This window comes from Anabrus simplex, chromosome 3 (genome assembly GCF_040414725.1).
Source record: "Anabrus simplex isolate iqAnaSimp1 chromosome 3, ASM4041472v1, whole genome shotgun sequence".
In the NCBI taxonomy this organism is placed as follows: Eukaryota; Metazoa; Arthropoda; class Insecta; order Orthoptera; family Tettigoniidae; genus Anabrus; species Anabrus simplex.
In genome coordinates, this window is record NC_090267.1 from 355539113 (window position 1) to 355566390 (window position 27278).

The 27278-nt window shown below is 36.1% G+C and overlaps 1 protein-coding gene across 1 annotated transcript in view; it reads left to right on the top strand.

Annotated features, from left to right (window-relative positions):
- Positions 1-23302, top strand: part of LOC136866368 (short coiled-coil protein B) — a 60013-nt gene extending 36711 nt beyond the window's left edge. The window contains exons 3-5 of the mRNA XM_067143250.2: positions 4737-4862; positions 17681-17767; positions 22101-23302. Coding sequence (XP_066999351.1) covers positions 4737-4862; positions 17681-17767; positions 22101-22243 — 356 coding nt within the window. The 3' untranslated portion in view covers positions 22244-23302. The remainder of the gene's footprint in view (positions 1-4736; positions 4863-17680; positions 17768-22100) is intronic.
- Positions 23303-27278: the final 3976 nt, after the last annotated feature.

A 27278-nucleotide genomic window follows, 5' to 3' on the forward strand; every position in this document is an offset into this window, starting at 1 on the left:
TGGGGGTTACATATGTCAAAACCGCAGAAATAAACTACAAAATGGTAAGTTTTTTATGCTTTCTGAGCAAATTTAGACAGATATATACACCCTTCCTCACAGCACGTACAAAGTCTCCATTACTTGCTGTGGCACAATACAAATTGGTTAGCCGGGATGAACGACATTTTTGCATATATCCACTAATAATTTTGTTAATAATTAAAGAAAATAAAGGAAGGAAATAGCTGATAAGATGACAGGGCTTAAACAATTTTTTTTTTAATAATTCCTAGTTTCAGTTGGCTAAAATGCAAATAGAAATGTAATATTTTATTCAAAACCTGGGGGCAGCTGATCCACCTAATAGCCGCTACTGGTCTGGAGGGTTTCTCAGTGAGATAAAAATGTGCCCAAGTATGTAAATAAGTGTTTGGTGTACATTTTAAAATAAAAACCTTATTCGTAATGACAAATAATGTGTGTAAAAATGTAGTTAACTTAAGTGCCAAAAATTTTACCCCCCCGCAAGTCCTAACATAAATCATGTAGGTGCACTTCCTTGAGGGTTAATGTGTGTGAATTGTCTTGTAAAATATATCATAGGTAACAACATTCCATTTCTTCTGGTGGGAAAATTATTGTTCTTGGGGGAGGTTTCATGAAGGTTTTGCTGGTTTTATCACATGCTTATCACCAAGCAATTACTTATTTAGAATTTTATAAAATACTCTTGTCTTTGACCTTTCTTTGAAATACGCCACTTACATAAAAGTATGCGGACAAAACCACAAAAAAGGATTGAATTCACTGATTTTTTTTATAAGAAATTGGTAACGCCGACTACCCCCTCTATAGATGGTAACGGGTTAAATGTTATTGAACTACCAACCAGAAGTTTAGCACAGGATGATATGGTGATCGAAACTTACAGTAAAACGTTCACTTCTGTGAAAAATGAAATCATTTTCTCAAAAGTTGCCATTATTAATTAATTACCGCATAATATCCTTATAACTTTCCTACACAATATTATTGGTGCTGTTTACCAATCATTACCCACATTTTTAACTACTACCTTACAAACGGAACTTTTCCTTCAATATAGAAACAAGCCAATATTATTCCCATGTCTAAGAAATTCAACCCTTCCCAACCATCTCACCGCAATTTCTAAAGTACGTTAGTGCCTGGTTCGTGAGCAGTTGTTGGAATAGTTAAGTGATCATTCTCTCCTAGACCCATTGCAGTCTCCCTTCAAGAACGGACACAGCACTGCAACTGCTCTGCTCAAGGTAAGAGGACATGACACACAATGAACCAAAGACTGGTGACAGTACGTACTCTTCTCGATTTTAGCAGTGCATTTGACCTATAAACATCTAGGCTCTATTAAACAAGATGAAATCTTACTTTGACCAACAAATTATTAATTTATTTTCATCATACCTCAAACATTGCAAGCAACTGGTTATAACTCTTGATAAAACCTCTCACTGGCTAAACAGGAAGAGACACTACACAGGGCAGTGTTTCATCTAATTTAAAGAATCGTAGCTACCATCCTTACATGGATGACCTACAGATATGCAGTCATGGTAAGACCTCTAATTTACCTCAAGCCATAAGAGACAGCAATGCTGACCTTCTGCGACTTTGTACTTACTCGTTGTAAAATTCTGTCCTCCTTAACCCCTCCAGGACTTAAATAATTATTATTGGCTCTCAAAAATTGTTGCTACACTACAAGACGAACCTGTTCCTCCAGTTGTACTGAATTGCAGAGTAATCCCACAGCAAAAGTGCAAAATCTTGGAGTGACAATGAATGAAACTTTAAGTTGGTTTGAACGTCTTAAAAGTGTTTGTAAAAAGATACTCTCATCTTTCATTCATGGCAGTATTTTGCCATGTAATGTGAGAGCCAAACATAGAATCAATTGTACTTCCCATCCTCGACTACTATGACTTTATGCTTGACACAACTGTAACCTCATTACAGGTTACATCACAAAAATTAAAATATAATAATAATAATAATAATAATGAATCTTATGAATTAGAAAACAATAAAAACAGTTAAACACTTGCAAAGTTTACAGACCTAAAGCTGCATGAAACATAAACAGGTTGACAAACGTGACAACTATAAAGGACGTGGGAAGCGGCATGGAAACGTAAAAGGTAGGTGGTACGACTTTCGTTGTGAGGAGTAAGTGGTAGATGGTAATCACCCTCAAGTTCTTAATTTCATGAACTACTAAAACCAGGATTAAAAGCGATGAACAAAACAAGAATAACAGAAATAAACAAACTCATTTACAAATGAAGGTAAATTCAGACTGCATCCACAGGTATGTGTTACGGCTGATGGCAATTTCAAAATTGCATTCAAGAAAGAAAAATAGAAGGAACATTGTAAGGTTTATAAAAGGCCTAATCCCTTATAACAAAATGAGATAAAAGAAAGGAACATGTAAAAATATTAACACAGAAAAAGAAAGGGGGGAGATTTACAATCTTAGCACAAAGCCCAATTAAATTGCTACCATTTTAAAAACACTCCTAGAAAAGAGCATAGCTTTGACTGGCTTTCCACATGAATTAAGTGATACAGCACTACGGTAGATAACCCTAAGGGATATCTAAATTATATGTTTATTACAATTTTTTTAAACAAAAGAAAGGGTAATTGCCTCCAAAGATTTTAAATGATATGAGCTTAGCTAAAGGCTAAGTCATTGTAACGATTTAATGGTGAATGTAAATTCCGGGGGTAAACTACGCAAAAGAAAAATTTACATTTAAATTAAATTAATTTCCGAAAGTCCAAGAAGAAATAGTGCTTAACCCCGAGGCAGGTATCCCATGACGGGACAGAAGCAGGAGCGCATCCACCCTCCAGGCTGGTCAGATGCGAAAGACACAGATACAAGCCTCGCTCCCACGAAGGAGCAAGAAGCCAGAAATGGTGCAACTCCCGAGGTGACCAATCAGGCAATAGAATTTTTTTCCCGACTTTCACAATTACCCGTTATATTTATTTGTATTCCTGCCAATTAGAGTTCTCTTCATATCCGGTAATTATGTTCCAAGAAAATTCTCTTACGCAACACCCATTGAGCCACTAATGGCATGTGGCAGTAATGTCTGTTTCACAAGTAAAACATTAAAGCTTGCAGATACCAGTTGCGACAAAAATTTCACATATTATTATTAATAATAATATTAATAATAATAATTTTGTACAACCCCAAAAAAATGTTAATATAGTTATTCTTCATTAAGGTTCATAATTTCTTTTCTTCATAATATCTTATACATCATCATAAGTAGAATCTTCCAAACAATAAATCCTATGTTCATTTCCTCGAAGGAGATACTTTATACAGCATTATAAGCAAAATAAATTTTGAAACAAGTAAATTTTTCAGTCTTCTCCCCACAGCTGTCCCAACTCCGGCCACAACAACAAAGGAGCAGACTTTGAAACTTTAGCGAGCGCTTATTTCTGCTCGAATTAATAAGCTTAGTAATGTCCCTGCTATTCCTGCTCATGCACCAAAAATGAAGTTTGTTGCCTTAGATTTATTTATAATCCGAGTTGTAATATATGGTAAACATTACCCCATAATACTATTACACTACTGTATTCCATGACTGAAACCCGGTAAATGACGAACATATCACATATTGATACAGATATACCGGCTTCTGTGTGAAGGTAGACCACTCCTTTTACAGCAGTAATACCTAATCTGATTCCTCCCTTTCTATTCCTATCCTTTGATCCTTTATTTGTAACGATTCTTTTATTGTGATGGGTTTCAGACTTCGGAATTCCCTGTTTGTCAGTGTCAGATATACCACCTAATTACCTAAATTTAAGACTGTTTGACAAGACTACCTGCTGAATGCAGCTGACTAATTAGATGACTGGATGAGTGAATGACTTGAGATTCAGAAAAGCATAATGTATTATTGTGTGGATTATTTACTGTTATTATGTACTTAAGCTCTGTTCCCACTGATGTATTGCTACACTGGTTAAATATATGAGAGGGCCAAGAACCCTAACTTTGCCTACTACAAAGGCATGATAAATAAATAATGCGAGTGAAAATAATTAATTTACTGTAGTTGTGATGTAATTTAACCATTACATGTTTTTTAAATTAAATTTTCTCTTCAGGTGTACACAATGCATTTGAAGCAGCTGTTTGATATTGACATTTTTAAGTATGATTATTTTTATAATATTTCAATTTACATCTTATTTGTAGCTACACTATGCTTTTCTATTTATAAAAATAATATTTTTATAGACTGATCTGGTAAATGACAGTTGGGTACCTTTAGAATAATTTTCTGTAGACATGTTCTTAGTGCCAGTTATCTTGTGCAAATAAAAAGCTGATAGATGATGTTTTTAAAAAGTCTTAAAAAACTTCATGTTCAAAGAAATATAATATTTCTTCCAGGATCAAAATAAGGCTGTGTTTTGTAAGGAAGTGTGTTTTATTTATGATAGATCATGTAATTGTTTTGAGAAATAATTGCCCAATAAGTTCAGTCTTTGTTTTGTTTATTAGGAATTGTGGTACATTTTGTGATTTAAACATTAAATGTGATAGTTTTCTTTTCTGTGTTGATTTCCCTGAATCACAAGTGTAGCATATTTTAGGATAGTTTTCTTTAGACATATTCAATATTTTTCCTTCTGTATGGCATTGGTTTAAAGTAGTTGTTCTGTTTTAGTTATTATTCAAGATGACACGGAAACTACCGAGATGTCACAGGCTTCAGAAGCCATGATACGAGGCCGAAGTCTAGACTCAATTCCTTCTACGTTTACGAATGGCAGTAGCAGTCCAGGACCAAATAGTATGCATGTTTATCAGTAGTATTTTGTTTGAAAATCAAGAGTAGTTTCTCACAATTTCTTTCCTTGTTGACTCTTTCTATTCTATGTGATTCTTAATGTTAAAAAAAGTCATTATTTTTCTGTTACATATTTTTTCCCTGTTCCTATACTTAGTTGACGAATGTGTTTTCTTTCATCATCACCACCGCCATTACTCATGAGATTTCATTTAAACATACATTTTCACACATGATTTAGATATAGTAGTAATTTAACCTCCTTTGACTTATATATTTATCCTAGCATTAAATTTGTTTTAACATAACATTAATCTATAAAAATATAAAACTACTCAGATTATTGACCTGTCTAACATTAACTTTGATTCAATGTTTGTAGGAAATGTATTTGAATTATCTTTTCTGGAACATTCAGGGCTTCCTGAATCTGTTATGCTTATGCTACATGTAGAATAATTTGTGTGTGGCTAGAAAAACTTATCACACAGGAAAATGTCTTGTAAGCAATCGATCCCTTGTGACTGACAGCACACATGGTTTTTCCCAAGGAGAGCTGAAACATACACTCAATAATTTACAGTACTGAAGGTTTTGCTTTACACATTTATCACAGCAACTATTGAAAATGGATTTTACATTTAGATACATCACAGTGTCACTGATGCCTTTAAAAATTCACTGCAGTTCAACTTATATTGTGTGTACAGTTGTGATTTTGTTTGAGAACCTAAGCAATAAAGCTTAAGGAGAAAGGTAGCCTAAGTCTCTGGCTCCTGTTCATCAAAAATCTCTTGCACACTCTCCATTGCTTATGCCAATGTTTGTGTTATCCTGCAAGAAGTATGTGTATTGTGTTCCTTTCCTTATATTCCAGAAATTGGTTAGAGGATGTTGACTCAGTGCTCCAAATTCAGTTAAGAGCTTACAGATCACTTTGCAGTACCTGCTCACCTTATTCTAACTTTATGGAGCTGTAAAGGAACTTCATGAATTTTCCATATCCCAGTACTGTATTTTTAAAGTTCCAAAACAGTTAAAATGGAACCAAGTTTTATCACACAGAACAGAAGTGACCTGGCACTATGTTACCATTAATGACTGAACACCTCCTGAATGGAAAGTTGACTTCTCATACTTCACGGAAGTATGTTGTAAAGCTTTATAACGCAGTGAGCTCCCAATGGAAATGTTTGCTAGCTATAGAGGTTAAAATAGACTTGCAATGAGACCTCAGTGAGCCTGAATAAGGGGTTTGTTTATCAGTGCCTGTTGATTCATTCATTCCACATGTGCAATTTCTGGTAAGTTTCAGATACCACGTTCAGCATTTATTTCAGAATTTATAAAAATCCCACCTCAACAAGGTAAGCCAAAACAAATAAGAGGTTGGGACATTGATTCCTTTGATGTTTGGTGAAGTCATACCAGCAAGCTTCATTAGAAACTGAGATCATAAACTTTCAGTTGGCATTTGCAGGTGATAACCGTACTTGTACCATTCATCAGGAAGTGGAGCAACAATTCGCTGTGTTTAGCCTGACACTTCTTGATCATGTGACAAACGAAGTATGCGGGCAATATGAAGTGACTCCAATCATAGAGGAGATGAAGGAAAGCTGTCTGCACTTGTATGGTCACATACTTTGAGCAGATGGCTCAACTGTGGCAAAGACGGCTATTGCACTGCAAGTCGATGGTGAAGGATCACTAGAAAGACAGTCAATACTGGCTACATACTCTTCACTGCTACGTCATAACTGCAGGCCCGCAGTCATACCATATGGCAACATGGGGCCAAAGTAGCAGACGTCACCTCGTAGCAGGTTAAATGGTAAAAAAGAAAAGGACTAACTGTTCATCAGGTGGTGTTTAGAATTTGAATTCGCTGGGTGAGCTGTAGCATATAAACCATGGATCACTGATTTGAATACTCACTGCCGATTACAGTGGTGCAAAACAAGTCGCCTGTGAACTCAAGAACAATGGAAGAGCATCCATCCTGTGCAGTGACGAATCATGCTAGACGTTGTGGCAGTCCGATGGATGTATATGTGTACTGAAACTTAGTGGATAATCTTCCTAGAAGGGTAGAGGCTGCGATAGTGGCAAAGATCTGACCTGCATCACACTGAAACCATAACTGTTCTAGTTCAGGCAGTACCTACAGATGTCCAGATTAATGGCAGTGTGGTGTATATTAAGGTCTCCTGCTGATTGTAAAAATTCTCCAACAAAAATTGGTGTATGCAGATTAGTAAAGTTTAATGTGTGAATAAATTCATGTCAAATATTTGACTTTCTTAAAGTGGAATATTGAGAAATAACATGTTTTTGCTCCCGCTGCTGCATCACTTTTCTGTCTTGTTTACATACCGACTTTAATATCTTGATATATCTTATCTTTTAGAGCTTGGTTTCAGACTTTCTGTAGTAAAAAATGAACATGTTTTCCACTTCTCCATAAATAATCACACTACTGTACTTCTCAGTGACCAAGCAGGCTACAAATAGAAGCAGTTATTTAGTATTCCTGGTTGCAAAGTGCATTGTTTTACTATTTGTTCATGCTTACCCATTTTATAAATTCTATCGTGACTGACAGGTAATATAAAGTTTATCTCAAATTTGCAGCCCGAGGCAACCTAGTGTATCCTGCCTAGGAATCCATACCACTTACAGTAGTTAGACATGTTAGATACCCGTCTGATCAACATATGAAGCCTCACAGTTGTTGCATTTAAGTTTATAAACCCCAGAATCAGAATATTTATTATGTTGATAAATTGTATTATGTGTAATATGAAAGATGATATAATCATTATTGTACGTTTTAAAAGCTACTTTTTTTTGGTTGTGCTTCTTAAAGATATTAGTAATTTGATATATGTTGTCACTGTTGAACATAAAGGGGGAATAAAGTGGAATGCTGGTGATGTTTGATTTTACTAATTATTTTGTTAATACGCATTTCATTATATACATTGAGCTCGACTATTTTGCAGATGATATTTAATTCATCTTGGAGGTCTTTCGTAGATAATGGAACAGTGAAGACTTTGTTCACCCTGCTGTAATAGGCGGTTTTATTACGAGATTGAGGATGTAGGGAATCTCATTGGCTGGAATGGCTGTTTGTGTGGGTTTTCTGTATATGCAGTAAGACAACCGATCTAGATGTCTTATTATGGTAAGGTCCAAATAATTTAAAGATTGTTGGGATTTGAATTCTAAAGTAAATGTGACGATGTAAAGCATTTAATTCAGATAAAGTGGTGGTCGCATTGGCAAAATCATGGTTTAATATGACAAAATTATCAGCATACCTAACCCAAAAACATATATTATTGAAATTAGTGTTATTCAAAATTTTGGTATGTTCTAGATTGTCTAGGTAAATTTCTACAAAGATCCCAAGGCCAGCAACCCCATGGCCAACCCACTTTGTTTATAAATTATATTATTGAAATAAAAATAATTATGTAAAACTAATTTCTGAATGCTCATAAATTCTTGAATTTCCTGTAGACTCAACCTACCAAGTTTTCTTAAATTATGGTAAATTATATCTAGGTTTCATCCATTGGAATACTTGGGTATATGTTTACTATGTCAAATGAATGAATTGAATGATAAGGTTGAATTTTAATGTCTTTAAATTGTTAAATAATTCTATAGTATTTTTTATGGATCATTTAGCTAAGTAATGATAATTTTTCTGTAAGAAACTCTGAATGAACTGTGAAATTTATAGAGTGGACTTTGTTTGAAATAATGATTAGTCTCATGGGGTCGTCAGTCTTATGGATCTTGGGTAGTACTCTGGCTTTAGGGAGTCCTGGGTTCATATAAGTTTAGCACATTCTTCGTCATTTAAAAGAAAAGAAATATTTTTAAGAGTTTGTTTTAAATTGCGTTGAACTTTGGTTGTGGGATCTTTTTTGAGTATGGTAAAAGAGCTGTCTTCTTTTTCCTTTATGGAAATTAGATTACATTCCTTGGACTTTGTCCTTCCTGAAGATGTGACAGCAAAGAAGAGAGAAAAGCTGACATTGTCTGCTCGTGGTAGTACTTTAATAATATGCATTCCAAGATTTGAAGCTGAAATGAGAGAGATTTGTTTTTTCAGTAGGCACCACAAAGATATCAATATTTTAAAGTAAACTACTCTGACTTGTAATTATAATCTAGCACCATCAAACGAGCAATTACAGATCATCTTGGATTGGACTAGCTGATTCTAACAGTCTCACATTTTCGTAAGCTCACCGGACAAAAAATTAGTCACCCCTGGAGAAATCATTACAAGCATCATTTAATACCTTGTAATTCCACCTCTGGACTTGATAACTGCCTGAATTTGGTTAGGAAGTGAGACCACAAGGTTGTGCAGATATTTCACATCCAGGTTAAGCCACTCATTGAGAATTTGATCATGCAATACCACCAAATTTACTCATTCGGGACAAATATTTTAGGTTCCCTATGGGAATCAATATCTATATCAGGGATGCTGATGTCAGAGTCTTATCCTCTGTTCCAACATGTCCCACAGATTTTGAATGGGTTTCAAGTCAGGTGGTTTTGCAGACCAGTCAAGATGTAATAGGGTGGGGGAGTGTTCATAAAATCAGTCACGTACATGTCCAGCCTAATGAACTTGGCTGTTGTCATCTTGAAAAATCAGGGTATAAGTAGCATACTCATCATGCAGATGTTGACTGAAAGGCAACACCTGATCATCCAGAATTTTTAAATAAACATTCTGGTTCATGTTAGTAGTCACCTCATATCCATGATATGAAAAACACCCTCAAAATATCAGAGAGACCCACCTCTTGGCTTGAACCTGACCTTGCACACATTCAGGATGAAATGCTTAATTTGGCCTTCGATGCACTCAGCGACTTGCATCATTGGAATACAGACAAAAACGTGATTCGTCAGACCCCATTATGTTCCGCCAGTCAGCTACTGCCCACATTCAATGATTTCTAGCCCATTGAAGATGCGCAGCTGTATGTGCCTGTGTGAGCAATGGCCTCTTGTGAGGTAACCGACTCCAGATATTCATTGCATATAATTCCCATCGCAATGTTCTCTTGCTAACGGGTTGGGATGGACCTTCGTTCACTGACTACAGCAACTCCTGTCGGGTTTGATGATTTTGATTCACAATCCTTGATACACGTTTCCGGTCCCTCTCAGTCAGGATATTTTTGCGACCACAATTCTGATGTGTTTCGTGGCCACATGTAGTACACCACTGCTTGTAGACACGTTGAACAGTCTGCTGCAAAACACCAACAAATCCAACAACTTCACGCACCGTATGGCCATGGACACAGCCCAACACGATTGCAGATTTGCAACTGTCACATCCTTACATCTACCCATGTTTAATTTTACAAATACATTAACAATAAATTATATTGACAAGCCGGAACAATAATTACTGTTGATTTGTTCAGTTACGCTACACATCGATACGGATCATGAAGTTGATTACTTGCAGTTCTACCCATGTTGATGTATATTATCCGTTTGAAACATCAATGTGTCAGTGATCACTACTGCCTTATGCTCATGTAAAGACAGAGTGCGTGTGGTTGAGCACAGGCATAGTTCTCTGTGCCATTTGTAGAGGCTTAACGATCCATCTGTACGTGCGCACTAGGGTGACTAATTTTTTGTCTGGTGAAACAGCAATAAATACTGAGCACAGAGCAGAGATGGTAAATAGCAATACCAGTAAACCCAATATTGAAGATTACTTCACCTATAGCATTTCCTGTGATGTTCTTTGATGAAATATAAATTGTTGTTCTCCATGTTAAAGATTCACAAAAAGTAAATTAACCTTAAAAATTAAAACTTAAAGAAATATTTTAACTGTATATTAGAAGTTATGATGAAAAGCCTCAATGTCTCAGGCGGCAGTGTGTCAGCCTCTCACCGCTAGGTTCCGTAGTTTAAATCCTGGCCACTGCATGTGGGATTTGTGCTGGATAAAGCAGAGGCAGGACAGGTTTTGCTCTGGGTACTTTGGTTTTCCGTGTCAACTTTCATTCCAGAAATACTCATCAGTAGCATTTAATTTCATCTGTCAGTCTTTAATCATTGCCCCAGAGGAGTGTGACAGACTTCGGCAGCTGGCACAGTTCCTATCCTCGCCGCTGGATGGGGGCTTTATTCAGTCCATTCCTGATCTGGACGAATGACTGGAAACAGGCTGTGGATTTTCATTAGAAGTTACAATGAAATTCAGAAAGAAGTTAGAAGTAAAGTGCAAACAAAGAAGCTGTCTTATCACAAGACAGCAGAAAACTATAATACATGTTAAGACACCAGAAATGAAGCCAAGAAGCTAGTTGCTGCAGCAAAATTAGCCCACCTTAGATGAAAACTGAGAAATAGCAGGTGGCGCGCAGGACATTAACCGATTAGCCAAAGTGTGTTACAGAAATACAGCAGATATTGAAAATTGTTATAGCATCAATGAAAATGGGACTAAGGGGAAGACAAACTATGCTATCAATGACGAAAGAGAACAAAGGTACTTTGAGAAAGTCTGCAATGAAGAGTTTCCACACAGCCCTATTTCACAGTCCATGCCTATTTAAGGACTCATTAACCAAGTCTGAACTTGTAGAAGAGCTAGGTTAGATCTACTAGACAGGATGTTGGAATTCCAATGATTCGTTAATTAATTATTGCAACAAGATCATGTAAGATTAGAAAATACCAGTCAACAGCACAGCAGCTCCCATTTGGAGACTAAAAGGCAACCCAGCTAAGTCCTCCAACTACCATTCTAAATGTATATTAAGTCGTACATTCAACTGTACAGAATTTGGCCACTAACTAAAATCAAAGATTCTGCCATATTAGAGATCCGCCAATCAGGATAAACATCTACAGTCGTGGCCACGAAATGGAAGTATATACAGTATCTGGCTTGTAGACATCACTGAGATCCAATTTCTTGATTGATGCATACCATAAACAACAAATAGCATGGGAAATTGTTTCTGGAAGGTAAAAGAATGGCTATCTTTCTGACAAACCTGTTAATTTTATTACATGTAACTAATCTCATGATTAGACCCGTATTGAATTTGCTATAATATGCTTACAATATTGTGATTTTTTATTCCACCTTTTCAATACAATTGGTTTTATGTTGTTAGATCATAATGAAATTCAAGCGAAACATGTCCCTATAAAATAGTGTTGTAGCATTATGATCAAACAACATAAAACCAATTGTATTGAAAAGGTGGAATAAAAAATCACAATATTGTAAGCATATTAAACCTGTTAATATCAAAGTTTATAATTTTTATGTTCTGTATTGATGACAATATAATTTTATTGTAGACAAATGAGGTACTCCATCTAATCAATACTATAAAAAAATAGTACTTTAATTCATTTTAATCATGGTACTAGTTTCGGCCTATTAATATTAATATATTATGGCTGATGATGATAGACATAGTGCACTGTAAACACTAGGTCTCACCAGCAAAGGCATGGTTCAACCTTATTCAATACTAATCAGATTCTTAAAATCTTTAACTTATTATTGTTAGTATTTACAAATTGCACATTTTTTGGTACCTACATGTTTTGTCCTCAAATGGGACTTCTTCAGCCAATATGCAATGACAAAATAATTGATACACGAAGAAAAGAAATGTTTAAAAACATTTGTCATTACACATAAAAAAATTGTCATACTATTTGCTCATTACATTAAAAATTGTTTACCGGGCGAGTTGGCCATGCGGTTAGGGCCGCGCAGCTGTGAGCTTGCATCCGGGAGATAGTGGGTTCGAACCCTACTGTCGGCAGCCCTGAAGATGGTTTTCCGTGATTTCCCATTTTCACACCAGGCAAATGCTGGGGCTGTACCTTAATTAAGGCCACGGCCGCTTCCTTCCCACTCCTAGGCCTTTACCGAGTCAAAACTGATGGCTTAAAAAGAAAAAAAATTGTCTAGTAACTCGTATAAAGGCCTTCTGTTTAGATTACCGATTGAAGACTGCAAGAAACGGAAGCAATGAGACGAGCAATGCATTGCTTGCTCTTGCAACCTCGTCCCAAACATCAAGAGCTAGATCCCAAAGGTCACCTTTGGATCATGGAGCGGGGTCAGGCCAGTTCTGGATCATGGCATGCTTAATCTCGGCCTACCTTTGAGATCTAATCCTTCATGTTTGGAAGGAGGTTGCCGAGAGCACACAGTATATTCCCTATCACATGGGTTCCGTTCCTCACAGACTTCAAGCCATAATTGAAGCCGGAGGCCTTCATACGAGTTACTAGACAAGTTTGCGGGGTGTTTCGGATTCCACATCAAAATATATATTCCTTCTGCTGTAAAAAAAATATTGTCAGCAGTCGTTAATTCAGTTGTTAATTAACCCCTGTGCACCCGTAAGCTGACTGGTACGTGTTCGAGTGGCTGGGCCAGGACTCCACAAGCGGACTGGTACGCCGGGATGCAAGGTCGCATATTGGAGACATTTGTGACATCTGTTGGCTTTTTCCGGAAACGTTTCTAATTGAAATCTGTTCTTGGTGTCTCAAAGTGTCACCAGAGTGCTCTGGTATGCTTCTTTGGCAAAGAGAATTGATTAAAATATCGATCGAGAAATCTGTATTCTGTTCTTGACAAGATGGCTGAGAAGGAAGTTGCTTGCTCGCGCAAAATGCTCAGTAATAGCAAAATTCAAAGCATATTTGACGTTTTAGGTTCTGATTTCAGCAGTGTTAGTGAGATTAGTGATCCTGTGTATGAATGAACACGAAATATATCACCAGAGATCTTTCGCTTAGTAATATCGTACGACATGGAATGCCGAATGAACTTTCTCCCGCCCCTCAAGATCCGATTGCGACTGCCGGATTTGAACCTACAATCTTGGTACCTGGGTGTGAACACTTTACCACTGATCCTCAGACTGAATCATAATAATAATAATAATAATAATAATAATGCACCGAGTGAGGCATACAGCTGTAAGTTCGTATTTGGGATATAGGTTCGAATCTCATCATTCACTTACTCGTGATTTGTTTCCCATTAGTTTCTTATTTCCAAATCAAGCAAATGTTAGGCTCATGTCATATTGGTTTCCTATTATTTCCTTATTTCAAAATCAGGCAAATGTTAGGCTCGTGTCGTATAATTAAGGCCATAATACACGCTAAAGAACTTCCGAGGTCAGATAATGAAAAAATTAAGATTTCAAAGGGATTTTTTTGATGTGTTATATTTTTGTATTCTGTTTTTTGTGTCATGAGCAATAGTGTGGAATTTCTCAATAATATAAAACAGGTCCCGTGATAATACGCGCAGTTGATCGCCCACTATACTGTTTTAACTGAAAGCTTGCAACACCCAGGTTGCATACTAAAAAGTTGGCGGATTCCTAGCAATGTCAGAGCAAAGGGCGAGTGGGTGCATATGGGTTAATGGACCAAATACTATCAGATGTTCTGCTGTACAGAGAAATTAAATGGGAAAAAGGGAATTACTATAACTATACTATGACTACTATATTATAACTGTTCCCCATTTATCTTCTTAGTGTATTCCAGAAACTCTTATTGCCAAACATAGTAATAATGTTGAACACACAGAAGAAGGTAGAGATTGGTATTCAAACTTTCCATCTCGTACAGGCTGAGCTATTATTCCCCAGGTTAGCTCGCCGATAAATCAACATACTTATACTAAAATACAGCAATCCTCTATGTATGTCTATTGCCTTCAATTATAGGAATCAAAGATGCCATTTATGTTATGCTTAATGTAACAAGGAACTAACATGTTTTTTTGCATTAAACCATTAAATAATGTGTCTTTAGGTGCAAGAAGGTGAAAATGAAAACAAATAATTCATCTTCTCTCTATGATTAATGTCTTGCCTAAGCTATTAACCTTTTGATGAGTGCGCACGGCATAAGCCGTGCAATAATGACAGCCGCATCAGACCGCTAAACAACCTCTGGGAAGTAAGAATTTTAAAAAATGAAAATAAACGTATTTATTTCAACTTTGAGAGACATGAAAACACATTTTGGATCAAGAAAACAGTCATTTCAAAACTTTTTAAATATATGATACTGTTCAAAGCAAGAATGTATGCAGAGAGTGACCTCACAAGTAGAACACTCGCAGCTTGTTTCCTCTTCTGTCCTGATCGGGTAGTGTGTTTGCACATGTAGCATTGCCTAAGAAGTTTACACTTTTTTGATTCACTTTGTGGGAGTGGCCTCATAAAATGGCAACCTTCAAGGCGTAACAGATCTTGTGTCCCACCTCCAATCGGGCGTGCAACCTTCCTTCAGTTTTTTTAGCAGTGAAGTGTCCAGAAACTCCATAACATCACTTTTAATTTAAAACAGAAAATTATTCAGTTATATTTACAAAAACCAAAAATATTTACAGTTACGAAGAGCACAAACAACTATCCACATCAGTGGCAATCGTAACACTAGACTGTAACCTATAGACTAACGACGCGCCAAACTCTTACACTGTAGTTAGTATACGCATTCCCATCAGAGGCCACCACCATACAGAACAAGGATTTGTACAGCGGCACTATTTGAAAAACTGAAAAAGTTCCAAAAAATGCCGCCAGATGTCATACTACGTCAGTAAGCACTTGAGTTCTCAGTACTAGCCTAAAACGACAAATGCGGTGCTCCCTCATATGGGACCAAACGGCAAATGCCCTGCTCACTATTTACTGTCCTGCAGATTTGTTGTTTGTGTATTAAGCACCAATCGAGATCTGTGATCTCAGTGATGTCTGCGAGCCAGATAGTATGTATGCTTCCGTTTTATGGTCAGTTCTGTACAGGTTTACCCCAATTGGTGGGTCTCTAATGTGGCAGATTCTTTGATTTTAGCTAGCAGCCAAATTTTATGCAGTTGAATGTATAATGAAAATGCTTTAGCGCATAATTGATACCAGGATCCAGCAAATCAACCCCCTTACCCTCAGTGTTGCTTTGTGAAAGATATGGGTCAACTACGCTATCTGTGCCACTTGCTTGCTAATCTGGAAACGTCACAACAATTATCTGCACTCACCATCCTCGACCTGTAAAAAGTGTGTGACTATGTGACCTGATCTGGTTTGCCTTCATGATCATGGTGTCCCAGAGTAGCTAATAGGGTGGGTCAAGCTACTGTTACATTGTGTATAGTAGAGTATGATCAGCTGCTGGGTTGTCAGGTGATATCTCTGTTTCACTGGGTGTGTTTCTGTCTTATCACCTTGGGTACTACAGTAGGCTGGGCTCCTTGCTAGTCTCTGAGGACATGACCTACCTCAAATTTCTAGTTCAACCCTGGAAGAACCATCTCTTGGAGATCAGATTAATTCTCAACATTAAATGGTAGAATATCAGAGCCATCTCAAAACCATTAATGTTGATGATATTGACTGCCCAAAGAGGATTTCTTCTAATTACATCGGCTCAACAGTTGCTGCTGATGAAGACCTGATTATCAAAATAACGGTGTAAGCATTGCATGGCTTAAGCAGCAGCAAATGATGATGGTGATGACAACGATGACTGGTGTGTCCTACAACAATAATCAGGATTGTCTCAAGTCCAAAATTTACCTCTCCGTTATCACTCCATTTGTTCTGTATACTGATTAATACTGGCCTATAGCGAGGAGAAAAGTAACATCTTATCTTCATGGATCTCTAGTTTGATGCTTAAGGATATCTGCAAGTGATATATGGTAGAGTTGAACCGAACGAGTGGAGTAGTTGCGCTTATTAATATTACGGCTATGGAGCCAAGCTCTGCATTTGAGGGACGGGTGGGTTCGAGCCCCACCATCACCTGTCCTGATAATGGTTTTCTGTGGTTTCCCATTTTCACTTCCAGGCAAATGCCAGGACAGTTCCTATTCATAGGCTATAGCAGATTCCTTTCACCTCCTTATCCAATTTCATTCACCACCATTCATTTCATGTTCATTAGCTCCTCAACTGTGGTTGCTGTCAGGAAGTGCATCCGACTCTAAAAACATATACATTCGTCTCACCTAATCCTCAACCCTGTATCAAGAAATGGAACTCAATATTGAGTGACACCAGTCCCTTCAGAAGAAAGCCGTCTGTGCTAGTATAGACACCTACTTGGAGCAGAAGAGATGGTGATTGCAAAAAGACGACGGCTATTCGAGGTAGAAGGAAAATGGCTGAAAGGACATCAAGACAACTCTGGCTTGACACACTACACAATGACCTGAGTATTGCTGGTTTCAACTCTGATGAAGCACAAGATTGCATTAATTTGTGACAAAGAATCACAAGAGCAGACCCCACCACCAAATTAGACTAACTTTGCTATGTATCTTTCTTGTTAAATTTTTAAATAATTAATTCTCTGCTCTTAACTAAGCACTTGAAAATTAAACCGTTTATTTAACTATTTTCAGTTATCTCCATAGCCCATATTGGTTCATCAGATAAATATTGTTTGACTGACTGCGCCGCATAGTTGGTAAGGTAACCATCTGCTGTGCTTGGGATTGCATAATTAAATTCCAGTTTGGTTGGTTGGCCTTTAACAGCATGAAGAATGTCGAAGACCCTTGTTAATAGACTTATTGACACGTCATAAGACTGACAGTAGTTAAAGGAGCAGGGTCAATATTATTATTATTATTATTATTATTATTATTATTATTATTATTATTTAGCTGTTGTTGTTGTATATATATTGTAGCACGGTTTACTACTTGGTTTGTATAAACTTTTTGAATAATGTCTTTATAGGTCTTGATCCAGATATCAGTCCAGATGAACAAGAAGAGAAGGCAAGATTGATTTCTCAAGTTTTGGAACTACAGAATACTTTGGATGGTAGGCTAAACAACGTTTTTTCTAGAAAATTTTATTTCTTATATTCTTTGTTATATGAAATTTGTTCATATCTTGTTTAAGTGTTGTAAAATTTATGTTCCATTACTCTGAAATAATTATGAAGACTGGTATGTGCTACAAATACCCTGTTGGCACCAAGTGGAGACTTGTGAATTTCACATTAGTATCCTGTGGTAAGAGTTAATTTAAGGCGTGTATAGTAGGGTTGCCACTCTTTTATAATGGAGAAGATTTTGTCATGAAATAATGAATATTGTTATTTACAATTTTTATTAACATGAACTACCCAAGTAAATGTACAAAATAATTACATATGCTTTTATTTAAAGATTTATTTTCTCCTTTGACAGTGACCTAAAATGTTTTAATACTATTTACATACTGCACGAATTCATGACATGTGTAATCATATAAATTATACACAGGAGAGTTTTCCACCTATTCAATACTAAGTTGTGTTTACAATGTTATTTACATTACATGGGACTAGTTTCAACCCTACTCGGGGTCATCATCAACCATATTAAACATACACAAAATTTGATGAAATCCTAAAACATGTTTCTAAGCAGCAGGAATCTTATGAATATATAATTTACAATATGAAGTGTGATTGAATTGGCAAGGGCTATGGTGCTCAAAAGGCTGCAAATGAAATTGAAATATTACGTGTGACATAGGTAAGCATTAAATAATATAAATACACTAAACATGCTGAAAAGTCTGGAATAAAAGTACAAATGAGGTGCTCTGTGTTGTAGGTTAAAAATTTCAGTATGATATTAGACTTGTGGAATTCAGTAGGTCCTGGTAATACATAACGGGTATGGACCGAGTGCTATGGTACTAAGAATGAACACAATGTAAAGTGACACATAAATTTAAAAATATACACGTATATACAATGTCCGAGTAACAAAATGTGTAGTTGATACTCTCTAGAAGAAGAGTCGACTATACACTGTATCAGCTTAAGCGGAGAATTTGGTACTTGGTGTATTAAGTAACCAAGTCATGTTGAGAGGGCTGCATGATTGATTGTTGGGCAGACTGAATATGAAGTTTTTGGATTCTTCTTGAGAAGAAAGTAGACACTGTGCGTGGTGATATTAATTGGTGGAACTCTCGGTTCATAGCGGAAAACAAATTGGACCTATTAAAATTGAGAAAAGCTAGTAAAGGACAATCAATAAACACAAACATCACCCTAAAACTACCCTCAAAAAAGAAATAACTAAACCTCTAACATTTTCCACCTTCACGTTCAACAATGATATTTATAAGTTAACCAATATCTTTAAGAAATAAGGCGTTAAAATAGCTTTCAAAACCAACAATAAGAACATGAACGTTTTACACAATACTTCACATATCTACAAGACCAGCAGTTATTTAAAATCAGGAGTTTATAGGATAAAATGCAATGCCTGTGACAAATCCTAGATCGGACAGACCGGAAGAAACTTCAATATAAGATACCATGAGCACACTAACACAATAAAATACAGTAAGTTTTCACCTATCGGCCAACACATGCAAGATTATAACCATAATTTTACCAGTTTCGAACATAACATGGACATCCTTGAATTAGCAAATAAGGGTTCTTTACTCAACATAATGGAAAATTACTACAGTACATACACCTAGACCAATATTTTAACGCCAATTACAGTCTTAATGAAATCTCAGAGAAACCCAACATCCTTTACGATTTATTTATCACTTTTCTCAGAAACAGTAATTCAGCCAACCAGAATTCAATCCTAAGTTTAATTAAAGGTACTTTTCTGAAACAAATACCCTTTCTCCCACACCCTTCAGCTCCGCCTTAAATTCCCCCCTCCTCCCCCTTCCACCCTCCCCCCCGCCCCACCCCAATCCACCACCACACTATCCAACCCGCATACGCCTGCCTTCCTCCCTTCCCATATTCCTTCTTCCTCCACCAGTCTCACACTATCAGCTAAGCTACACACACACCGCAGCGCGAGGTGAGTGTCCATTCCCTTTGTGGTAATCTTTTCCTCTTTCCGCGTACTTTGCATTTTACTGGCTTTTCAGTTTTAATAATTCGAATTTGTTTTCCGCTATGAACTGAGAGTTCTACCAATTAATATCACCACGCCCAGTGTCTACTTTCTTCTCAAGAAGAATTCAAAAACTTCATATTCAGTCTGCTCAACAATCAACCATGCAGCCCTGTCAACATGACTTGGTTACTTAATACACCAAGTACCAAATTCTCCGCTTAAGCTGATACAGTGTATAGCCGACTCTTCTTCTAGAGAGTATCAACTACACATTTTGTTACTCAAACATTGTATATACGTGTATATTTTATATATGTGTCACTTTACATTGTGTTCATTCTTAGTACCGTAGCACTCGGTCCACAACCGTTACGTATTATCAGGACCTACTGAATTCCATGAGTCTAAAATCATATTGAAATTTTTAACCTACAACACAGAGCACCTCATTTGTACTTCTATTCCAGACTTTTCAGCATGTTTAGTGTATTTATATTTAATGCTTACCTATGTCACACATAATTAGGGCCCGGATGTTTATGCAGTAATAGGTTAGAATGCAAACTTCCTGAAGCGTGTAACAAGTATAGTCTACCTTCACAACGACTATGCTACAGGGTTTGCATAAACAATAGGGGTACGGCCCATCAAAACCCCTATAATTTATGTTACTCTTGCTACATTATGGAAGAGCGGGTGGACACTTCCTACTAACCAAATTAGTTTGCAATCTAAGCGGTTACCGCATAAAAATCCGGGCCCTACACATAATATTTCAATTTCATTTGCAGCCTTTTGAGCACCATAGCCCTTGCCAATTCAATCACACTTCATATTGTAAATTATATATTCATAAGATTACTACTGCTTAGAAACATGTTCTAAGATTTCATCAAATTTTGTGTATGTTTTAATATGGCTGATGATGACCCCGAGTAGGGTTGAAACTAGTCCCATGTAATGTAAATAACATTGTAAATACAACTTAGTATTGAATAGGTGTAAAACTCTCCTGTGTATAATTGATATGTTATCTCAGTTCAATACGGACCAACAACATGAAGTTCATAACCCTTGATGTGTAATCAAACTTAACACTGACAGATCCTCTTATTTAAAGTCATATTTTTAGATTGATGCATTCACAGCCCATATTAATAGCCTTTATATACTTTTGGGATTTTATTGAGTCAGAGAAACTCTTCACATTTCGTGGAGGCTTTGCTCCATGTCTCCAGAAGAGAAACACATCTGTCCACAATTAAGACTTCTCTAAGATGATGTTTTGTACTTGAAAATACTTGACAGTTGATAAGTTTTAAGTGATACTCTTGTTTGTCTCCAGACGGCTCACTGTGCGCTGTTCTTCCCTGTGGAAAGTGACAACGCCATCGTAGCTCAAAGTAAGATGTTTCCTGTTTAAAACGTCTGTTTGTTGCAGAATAGACGGAAAGGTCATCAGACTAATCAAAGACATTGGGAGAGGAATATGGTTGAGAAGTTAATAAAATGAAGTGCATTTACAATAGATGAGTGGTTAAGTATTTTCAAGCTCAAACCATCATTGTTAGAGAAGTCTTAGTCGTGGACAGGTATGATTCTCTTCTGAAGAGTCTGCAAAACTTAAGGAACTTCTCTTTGTTTTCTTTGAAATGGGAAGATCCCAAAATATAATGTCTTTTAGTCATACTTATTTTCATCTTTGACAGCAGCTGAAAGTTTTGATTACTATTTACATACTACACAAATTCTTTGTATGTGCAATCCTAATTAACACTGATTAGTAACTCAATATTCATTAACCATGGAAAGGGCATCAAGAATCTTTTCAACTGGGTTGAGATATAAATATTTGTAGTTCTTAATGTAGTGGGCCACCAGCTTCCATCCCCTCAGTACCTTACATTGGTCTCCTCAACTATCAGTGTGCGTAGACAGTTCACTTCTCCCGCTCCTCAGTTTCAGCCTGAGTGCATTGTTTGACAGACTGGAAAGCTTTTAAGTTAAATTCACTAAGTCAACACTGAAAAGTATGGCTTCCTTATTAAGAAATGAACTGTACTATTTGATTTGCATTATCTGAAGCCATCTCCTTTCAGTTTTGACTCGGTTAATTTATAACTGTTAGTTTCGACAGACTGAAGAGCCTAACCATTGTAAAAGAACTAATTGAATTGAGGGAACTGGTGGAAAGTTTCCCTGCCCGATTATGATTTGAAGTATAGTGTTGCTGTTTTAAATATAATGATAAGAAATGACATTCATGTGATGTATTTCAGATTTATCTCAGCGAGTAGACAGTGTGAAAGAGGAAAACCTGAAACTGCGGTCAGAAAATCAAGTACTAGGCCAGTACATTGAAAATCTTATGTCTGCCTCAAGCGTATTTCAATCAACATCACCGAAAACAAAGAAGAAGTGAGCACAAGAACCAAAGGATATTCAGCATTTTGCTTCCCTCTCTTCGCCATTCAGGTAGAGTTTATTGTGCACAAATGGTCGCCAAACACAGGACTCATTGGTGATAGCTTCATGTATTTCTTTCATACTGCCTCTGTGATAACATGATTTAGTTAATGAAGACCACCACAGCTAATATGTGAAGCGCAAGTGCAATCAAGGATGGAAGTTCCAGTGCCATTCCTTTTATCTTGCTTTGCTTGTCCTCAGAGTATACAATTTGTCAGTAAAGTGACCACTTCAGAGACAAATGTTTATTTGAATCTTGTACGTATTTTGCCATGCTTAAGTGTTTGCTTCGTATATGTCTGATTAATATGCACTGAAGAATATTTGCTAAATGACTGAGGGACTTGGGGCATCATTAGATGAACAATGGATATTGATCAAAAGTGAAATTCATTCTCTTCCTCAGATAGTTGCAGCTTTGTATAGACATCCGAATTGGGGTTGTTGAACCCTATCACTAATACAAATTCAGGTTCCTCCTACTCAAGACCAAATGGTTACATATTTTTAGTGTTCTGAAATAGAATATTATTCAGTTAGTAGTTTAAAAAACTAGTAATCTCTCACAATCAGAGTCTGTGCAATATATTGATATTTCATGAGAATAACTATCTTTTTAATTATGGATATATGTTAAATATAATATATGGATATACTATCAAACTATCAAATGTTATTGATCAAGTAAACTAATATAGGTATATATAAGTGGATGAAACCTTGACGATAGGTGTTCATTATATTCTCATGCTTGAGATATATTATGTTATTTGACTTGAAAATAGTGATAAAACAGGAGATCACTTATAAGTCAAGACATTTCCTTGTATTCTTAAAAAATCATGCAAATCTTGCACTTTATTTTCTACTTTATGATTCCCCTTTTCCATCTATAATTAACTGATGAGGCTGTTGAGGCACTGATGTTTTGAATAATATAAGTTCCAGGATAAACTGAAGAATCTTAACTGCACCCAACATGCGGGAGTGATGACATGATGATGATGATGATGATGATGATGATAATCGTCTGTCTTCAGAGTTGTATCTTAATTAATTTTATTTTTTTACTTCATGTAATCTTTCCTTTTGTGTTAATCCTAACCTGTGCACAATCAGTGAATGAATCATGAATAGCTCTTACGATCTTTGTATGTAATTTCTATTTAAATACAAAACGATGAGATGCAGGGAGCTTCTTGGACGTCGATGACCAAGGATTGTGAAAAGGAACAGAAATCCTTTGTGAGCAATAATAAGAAAACTTAATAATTATTTCATAACTAATATTTTTGTCTGAATACAAGGACAAATAAAATGTGGTGCATGCTGTTATAAAAGTATAGCACTTTCTAAAAATATTGCTATATCACTTTTTGTTTACAACTATTATCTGCATCTGACGAGAGGCCGTGACAGCTTGTCGGTACAGCACGAGTAACAGATTAGTCATGATAGACAATGCGAGCTCTCTGAAACATATGCATGTTCATTATTGAACAGTTCATTCTGCAGTACTTCACAGTAAATGTGTAACTAAAGCACAATTGCACTACCAGTTTGAAACTTCATAATAGCACCTCACTTTGCAAGAATCACTGCAGATGGAACAGATGTTGTCAGGCCTTGAGACTTGAGATTGGCGTATGTGCAGCAGCCATGCTACCCCTCCCACCCCTTACCCCACATTCACGCAACTTCTCGTCAGATGACCATAGTAGGATTTAATATCTTGATTTGTAAAGTCCGAGATGATGCAGTCTACCTTCTTCCTGGGGAACAAAAGTTCATCAGTACTTCATGTTAGGGGCCAACAATTCGTACTAGTGATTTGAGTCCATCTGTAAATCATAATACTTTAAAGTGATGTGATATTTTTGGAATAGTGGGTTTTATGTCAACAGTTAAAATTTCAACAGATATTTCACTTTACAAGTTAAAATATTTCTTTGATTTGTAGTTGAAGTTGAATCATCTTACAGCAGTTAAATAAAAAATTTCTTTCTCCCTCCCACCTTTCATCCTCAAACTGCATTGTTGAATATCAATCCATGCAATTTACTGTGAGCATTAATATGAAAGAAAGTGTTTAACTCCTGGGAAAATGTAATGAAGCACTCTGAAATGTTCTGTGAAATCAGAATTTTTTGGCTTTTATCTTGTGTTTAAATTATTAATGAAAATTTTTGTGTAGCATTTTTCCTATTTAAAAGTATTTCTGTAGGCTTACGATTATCTAACTGACCATTATTTTCATATCTATTCCATTTCTATGAACTATTTCATGAGTGATCTGGTGATGACCCCATTGATTGTTATGCTTGTGATGTTGTAGACATACCTGTTACAGATTTACTGTCTTGAGTGTTAATTTTTTTCAGGATTATTACATGTAAAATTTGTTGACAGGAAAATATATCTTTGTTGACTAGATGAAAACTTTGCTTTTATTTTTCATGCTCAACATTCCAATTGAATTAACTATGCAGAGATTATTTGTCTCTGAAGGTGGCTCCAGATTTTGAACAGTGCACATGATCTTTAATACATACATGTTTATAAAAATTCAGTTATTGGAATTCTGTTGATTTCATAACTCCATTTCTTTTTTTGTTGATACATATTAAATATCAGCAATCCTTAGTTTTATAAAGTTGTGTGTATGTTACACTAATGTACATGTTTGTAGGATAATGCAGAATGATAAGCTGTATTTTTAAAACATTTTGCCAAAGAATGTTATGAACATTACACAATCAATTTAAATTGTGGTCTAGAATAATATTCTGTATTGTATAAGGACTGCAAATTAAATTATATAATGTAATAAATTATTGTCACCAAATACTTTTATCTTGTTTTTCTATAAGCCAAAGTAATAAAACTTTTACCGTTGAAAATAGTTATTCCTTATTGGTTAATTAATGCTCTCGTCTCCTTGGACAAAAATACTACCTTGCCTTACATAATAAGTAGTTGTATACTATACAAATGATATGAAGTTCATTATTAAGTATTGCATATTTGAGGAAACTGCAGGAAATTTTACTGTTTCTTGAAGAATGTAACTTAAAAGTTTTCAGTCTGTCAAACAACATTAAATATTACACTATAACATACCTGTAAAAAAAAAAAAAAACCATTATTAAACAAGGAATAAAAATACACACTATTAAACAAAAAATTATTCCATGTTTAATAATATGGTTTTTACAGATGTGTCATAGTGTAATATTTATATTTAACTTGCGTGTTTGACAGACTGAAAAGCTTTTAAGTTACATTTAACCGAGTCTACACTGGAAAGTGGCTTCCTTCTTAAGAAATGTTTCTTGAAGGGGAACAATAATTGTAACATTGCAAAAAAAGAAAAGGAGGAGGAAAGGAGGAAACTAATCCACAACTTTAATAAAACTAATTATTTATCAAATGAGATAAACAAAAGCACAGAAGATAAATATACATTAATGTTTATAAATTTACAGGGACACGTCACAGCCCTGCACTTGGTTTCGAGCTGCCAAGAACATGGACTGCCCTCAATGGGATTCAGACTAACCATGGAATCTGTGCTGAATCACACTTTAAATGGGGTAAAAATTATTTGTCCCCAATGTGACTGTGGTGCTCCCCTGAAGTCAGTTCACCACATTGTATTTGAATGTTATAGAAGAGCATATAGGTCTGATTTCCTTATGACAACACTTGCAGCCATAGAGTGGATAGGAAATTTAGACTTAACGCCTGCTTTGTCATGTTCCCCTGTAATATAACCATTGAAAATATAGCTCATGGCAAGCTGAGGAAAATCTAGAGGAACTGGGGGTGATGAGTGGAAAGATGTCTTATTTAAAGACAGCAGTGTGTGAAAATGTGCAGTTTGTCCTCTTGTATTTTCATACTTATCCTTGTCACCTTTCTGTTGCTCTAAGCCAGGCTTGTTGAGGACGCTGGCTACCACGAGAGGATTGTAGCTAGCATGACAGGCATGGCAAATGGCTGCTGGCGATGTACTTGCCCTCGGTCACTCTGTACAATATAACATTGCCTACAAAATGATGGCTAACCTCACCCCAGTTAGAACTGTTCTGGGCAGATATCTAGACAGTTTCTGTCAACGATGTCGCAGATAGAAAGAAACACTGACCCACATCCTTGGACTACGCTGGTACAATGAAGTGTCTATCTTTAATTGCCAATGAACTGTGGAGGAGGAGCTTGAATATGTACAAATATGTCCACGATGTATCATCTCCAATAGCACAAAGTGTATTGATGTAATAGCTTTCAACAGCAAGAAGGGATACATAATTGACCTGACCATCCAATTCGAAAACCATATGGGCCAGCTACAAGAAGGAAAGTGCTTTTCTGCAACAATAAGTACCACCTGGAGGAAACTGGACTAATGCTAGGGGTACGTGCTATAGTACTGTCCTTCCTATAGTTCTGGAAATGGTTCAGCTTACCACAGAAGACCATCTTGAGCATCATCATAGCTGTCGTATGTGGATCACTGGGAATTCTATGGGCCCACCTAAACCCCAAATGAATTCCACAGAGATGAAGATAAAATCCTCATTTTCTGAAACCTGGTTGAGACATCTGCTGAGAAGTTTATGAAATTTATTGTTTTGTTTTTTAATTATGTAACACTTTCACTCTTTAAAAAAATATTGGTTTGTTTGCTTTGTCTATAGTTGACAGTCTGTGCATTTGGGAAATGTTTCGTTATTTCTAGTGATAAAATCATATAAGAAATATCTGCCATGGCTTAGATCTTGCATCAGGTGGTTACTGTAACATTAGTTTTTATTTCTAAAAATTAGTAGGAAACCTTTAATAGAAATCAGAACTATTTTGTTATAGTTTACTTTTTTAAAGAAAGAGAGACGTCTAGAGATTGAAGAAGTGGGGAATTGTTCCTCTTGCTCTATTTAAGAATTCTATCTTATCAATGGTATTTATCCTTATCTCTCTCTCTCTCT